The sequence below is a fragment of the Achroia grisella genome, unplaced genomic scaffold (genome assembly GCF_030625045.1).
Source record: "Achroia grisella isolate CSIRO2021 unplaced genomic scaffold, CSIRO_AGI_Agris_v1 utg16252, whole genome shotgun sequence".
Lineage (NCBI taxonomy): Eukaryota > Metazoa > Arthropoda > Insecta > Lepidoptera > Pyralidae > Achroia > Achroia grisella.
In genome coordinates, this window is record NW_026712664.1 from 65,577 (window position 1) to 71,334 (window position 5,758).

At 39.2% G+C, this 5,758-nt stretch overlaps 2 protein-coding genes across 2 annotated transcripts; both read left to right on the forward strand.

The window, feature by feature from the left end:
• Nucleotides 1–1,211: 1,211 nt before the first annotated feature.
• LOC131841376 (uncharacterized) lies at nucleotides 1,212–3,931 on the forward strand. Its single transcript, XM_059189693.1, has 2 exons — nucleotides 1,212–3,068; nucleotides 3,386–3,931. The coding sequence occupies exons 1-2, from the start codon at nucleotides 1,212–1,214 to the stop codon at nucleotides 3,929–3,931; spliced, it is 2,403 nt and encodes an 800-aa protein (XP_059045676.1).
• A 227-nt stretch (nucleotides 3,932–4,158) lies between these two features.
• LOC131841378 (uncharacterized protein K02A2.6-like) lies at nucleotides 4,159–5,331 on the forward strand. Its single transcript, XM_059189694.1, has one exon. It carries the CDS (start codon nucleotides 4,159–4,161, stop codon nucleotides 5,329–5,331), a length of 1,173 nt encoding a protein of 390 aa, XP_059045677.1.
• The last annotated feature ends 427 nt before the right edge of the window (nucleotides 5,332–5,758 follow it).

Here is a 5,758-nt window from a genome sequence, read left to right on the forward strand (position 1 = left end):
CTAAAATATAAGAAGTTACATTCCACGCAACGAAGTCGCGTGTACAGCTAGTTGTCGGTAGTCTAGCGATTTAGCTAGCACACCGCTTTGATTCCTGCTTGGTGGTCGAGGGTTCGATTCCTCGCACGCTGCAAACATTTGTATTCATGAGTATGATTGTTTGTAACGGTCTGGGTGTTTTCTATGTATAGATAATATATATTAATTTACGAAAAAAATCTTTGTATTTGTATCAGTTGTCTGGTACCCATAACACAATGTTCAGCTAGCTTAACTTGGGTCTAGATGAAGCTGTGTGAATTGTCCTGAGATTACTATTATTACTATAATAAATCTTTTCAAATCAGCCGATGTTTATTTTTGCCATAATACGTGCTGTTACCATGTGATAATATTACGTACTTACTGTTTGATAATGTGATAATATTACGTACTTATTACTGTTTTAAATGTGATGCGTTCATTATTTATGTTTCCTTTGAATTAAAGACAAGTGTATATATATATATATAAACGCGCACTCAGTTGCACACTTATGTTGATCCAGCCACGACCCGTAGATACATTTGCTGACTCCACTGTCTCTCTTTCTACCACTATAACGGTATCGTGGCGGAACGGCAACATGTTGCCGTTCCGCGTTCCCGCGTGTTCCCTAGATAAAGTATTCGTCGATAGTACCTGTACTCGATATATATTTTTTCAACAATTTCCTGCAATAGTGACTCCGTATCAGCAAAATTTTTTAAATGCAAAAACTTTTTGGCTCTGAATATATTTAGAAAATCATTTACTTGTGTGTTGATGAATTTATATACTAGTACATGAAGTACCTAAAATACTTGTTTTGATACGAATAGGTAGCGATATTATGAATTTATTATACGTAATCTAAAGATATTGACGAAATAAGAGTAATTAGTTATCTGTTAACCTTGACTTCATACTGGCACCAGTATTATCACATGATGAACATACTCTTCGAAAACTTACAGCAGAAATATCGTGTTTGGACTCTGTAGTATTTGATGCGGGTATTTGGGTTATTTCTTATGTCGCGGGTACATAATAAATATACTTGTACTTTTATCTTAATAAACCAGTTAGCGATAGACCGTCTTTCATTCAATACACTACATTGGCGCAGTCGTTTTACGAACTAGTTTACTTTATAAATTTAGAAAATTGTACAGTAATTTACCAGTGTAATTATGCCGTTAGGAAAAATAGAAAGTTTCGAAATAGGCAGTCATAATTGGGATACCTATTGTAGAAGAATAAGACAATATATGACATTAAACGGCATTGCAACAGAGTTACACGTGGCGACTTTAGTAACTCATGTTGGTGTGGAGTGTTATGAGCTCATGTGTGACTTGTGTGCGCCTGACCTACCGGAGATGAAGACATTCGAGGAACTCGAGCGCATAGTAAAGGAACATCTGGAGCCACAGAGGTCGGAGATCGCAGAAAGACACGTATTTCGGCAACGAAAGCAGGGACAGGGCGAGACAATAAACGAATACCTTCAAAATTTAAAACATCTCGCTAAGACATGCAACTTTGGTGGAACATTAGAAATAAACCTCAGAGATCAGTTCGTGTCTGGCCTGTACCATGAAGATATGAGATCTAGGCTTTTCGCTGAACGCGAACTAAATTACAAACGGGCGGTGGAGCTCGCACTGGCACTCGAGGCGGCCGATAGACACGCAGCCACGGCGGCGTCGGGCATGTCGAGCGCGGCGAGTGGAAGCACGAGTGCTGCAGCGGCGAGCGAGGGCTTGCATCGAGTGGCTCGTGCACGCGGCCCACGGACCACGGCGGCGGGCGGCGGTGGCGCGCCGGGCACGGCCACCGGCCGAGGCGGCGGCGGTGGCGGCGGCGGCGGCGGCGACCTCCACCGGGGCGACACGCGGCGCGCGGGACCGTGTCCGCGTTGTGGCAGGGATGGCCATGCAGCGGCAAAGTGTCGATTTAAAATGTATAGATGTGATCGGTGTGGTGAAAAAGGACACTTGAAGTCAGTGTGTAAGCATTCGCAAAGAGATAAAAGTCAGTTTTTTTTAAATGAATCTAATTCAGACTCTGAGATTGATTTGGATTTTTTTAATTTATCTTGTAGTGGCAAAGATGCACCTTATTATGTCAGCGTTAAGGTTGAAAATTGTAAAATTAAGTTCGAGATTGACACAGGTAGTAAAATATCGGCGATTTCGAAGGTATGTTATGATAAGTTGTTTTCACATCTTACATTAATAAATCAATCTCTTAGATTAAAATCGTACACAGGTAATATAATCAAACCCTTAGGCTATATTTTAGTGAATGTTATCCATGATAAATTTTCAGATAAGTTGCAACTATTTGTATTCGAAAATGGCGGTCCCCCGTTGCTTGGTCGAACATGGATAAGACGCTTACAGCTAAATACATTAGAATGTCATAATAATATAGCTGAAGTCAATCATAATAGTATTGTTAAAATGCTACGTGTTGAATTTCCCGAAGTATTTGCTGATGGGTTGGGAACCTATAATAAATCTTGCATACAATTACATTTAACTGATAAGACGCCCGTGTTTGTTAAGGCGCGTCCCCTGCCGCTTGCTTTACGCGAGCCAGTGGAACGAGAACTAGAACGATTAAAGCGGGATGACGTTATTTATAAAGTAGAACGTTCGGATTACGGGACACCTATTGTCCCCATTGTAAAAAAAAATGGTAGTATCCGTATATGTGGTGACTACAAAATCACTCTAAATCCACTGTTAAAAGATTTTCACTACCCGCTTCCGCGCGTTGAAGATATATTTGCTAACCTAGCGGGTGGTGAGCAGTATTCAAAATTAGATTTATCTCATGCCTATCAGCAGGCACTTTTGTCTGAGGAGTCACAGCCCATGACAGCAATCACAACACATATAGGGACTTTCGTTTACAAAAGAGTACCCTTTGGTTTAAAGTGTATACCAGAAAATTTCCAAAAATTAATTGAAGAAATCTTGAGTGGATTGCCCTCAGTGGTAGCATTCCAAGACGACATTTGTGTGACAGGAGTAGATAGGGTAACGCATCTTAAAAATCTGAGAGCTGTATTGTCTAGATTAAAAGATGCCGGGTTACATGTAAATTGGTCTAAATGCGAGTTTTTTCAATCTAGTGTCACCTATCTAGGCTATCGTATCGATAAGGCAGGCCTTCATACAGATAAAAAAAAAATAGAAGCTATATTTTCAGCGCCCACCCCTAAAAACGTTACGCAACTAAAAAGTTTTTTAGGTTTAGTAAATTTTTATGCTAAATTTTGTGCAAACATTAGTGATATATTGCATCCATTGTATACATTATTAAAAAAAATATCAAGTGGCATTGGACCGATCAGTGTGAACAGGCATTTATGGAAATTAAAAATACATTAAGTAAAAGTCCTGTGTTGGCGCATTACAATGCTAAGTTACCACTCGTGTTGTCGGTAGACAGCAGCGCGTATGGACTGGGCGCGGTACTCGCACACAAGTATACCGATGGCTCCGAGCGGCCGATCAGCTGTGCCTCGCGTACGCTCAACGAAGCGGAACGTAACTCACAAATAGATAAGGAGGCGCTGGCGATTGTTTTCGGTGTTACGAAGCACCACCAGTACATATATGGCAGACGTTTTATTATACGTAGTGACCACCGTGCTCTCAGTTACATATTCGGTAAAAATAAAGGTATACCGCAAACAGCAGCGAGTCGTTTACAAAGATATGCTGTACGGTTAGCGGCGTACAATTTTGATATTGAGTTTGTACCATCGAATAAAAACTGTGTTGCCGACGCGCTGTCTCGTTTACCTTTAGAATATACAAAACAGGTTTATGAGCAGGATTGTTATAGTTATTTGAATTTTGTAGAAGATAAATTACGATTACATTTAATCAGATAAAAAAAATTACGAGAACTGATACACAATTAAATAGAATTATAGGATTTGTTAAATTTGGTTGGCCAGACAGTTTACAAATTGTTAATGATAAAATATTTTTTTCTAAAAAGAACAGTTTGTTTTTAGAACATGGCTGTTTGGTTTGGGGATATCGGGTGGTTATACCGAGCAGTTTACGAGCAACAGTACTGAATGAATTACATTCTGGACATATAGGTGTGGTAAAAATGAAGCAATTAGCTAGAAACTACTTATGGTGGGAGGGACTGGACGCGGACATAGAACGTGTGTGTCGTGAATGTTCAGCATGTGCTTCACAGCGAGATCAACCTCCCCCAGCGCCCTTACATTCGTGGGCCTGGCCCACAGAACCTTGGGAACGCCTTAATATTGATTTCTTGGGACCATTTCGCAATAAGTATTACTTAGTTATCATTGACGCTCATTCTAAGTGGCTTGAAGTGGACAACGTTTCAAGCACTTCAGCAGCCGCGGTTATACACAGCTTGCGTAAGATTTTTGCACGTTTCGGTCTTCCAAAGTCCATCGTGAGTGACAATGGACCTCCATTTTCATCCGCAGAATATCTAAATTATTTAAACAGGAACGGTATTAAGCGTATATTAGTAGCTCCATATCATCCGTCTAGCAATGGAGCAGCTGAAAATGCTGTAAAATTAGTTAAACAGGTACTTAGAAAGGCGACTATGGAGCGGGAAGACTATGATACCGCGTTATGTAAATTTTTATTTACGTATCGAAACACGGAACACTGTACGACACAAAAGGAGCCTTCGTTAGCATTGTTGGGACATAGATTGAGAGGTAGACTGGATTTATTGAGGCCGGTTAACAAAGACTTAGTTCAGGCACGGCAAAATCGGCAGGCGACAGGTCGCGACAGAGTTTTGCGGGAAGTACTTCCTGGGGAGTCGGTGTTAGTACGGAATTATGGTAATAAAGATATTAAATGGAAGGATGCTACTGTGATAGAGAAAACAGGCCCCGTTTCTTATGTTGTCAAAACAAAAGATGATCATTTACACAAACGCCATATTGATCAAATAATAGGTAAAAATGTTAGAAAGTCTAGACATTCTCTACCTAATAGCAATAGCGACCCTGGTGTTCTAAAGGATTTGCCACGTAATCATGATGCATCTATTATGGAATATTACAATAAAGCGGATAGTTGGTCTACACCTTTAAGTCAAACTAATAATGACAGTCCCAGTGTCTCCCCTTCTAAAGATATCGATCAGTCAGAGAGCGAGTACGATCCGCAGCAGTCCATACCGATAGCACAGCCGATAGCAAACACAGATAATGATAGAGCAATTGGTAATTATCAAATTGATGCTGTTACTCACGGTATGACCTTACGGCCAAGAAAAAAATGATGTTGTTTTAGCGTTAAAATGTTAACTACATATAGACATAAATTACTTTATACATAAAAATAATAATGTGATACATAAGTTTATAATAATGTAAAAGTACACTTGTCATAATTAGCATGTTATTACTCCTTAAGATGTTTGTTTATTATAGAAATAAGTTAGTATGTAGTTTAAAGATTTAAGGTGAGAAAAATGTAGTATTTGATGCGGGTATTTGGGTTATTTCTTATGTCGCGGGTACATAATAAATATACTTGTACTTTTATCTTAATAAACCAGTTAGCGATAGACCGTCTTTCATTCAATACACTACAGACTCATTAGATTGGTCTCGATGAATAGAGTTTAAAAAACTTAAAATAAATGGTAAATTAGAAATAACGTATAAAAACACTCTACGCAAAATTCAACCACTTTAAAACTTAAT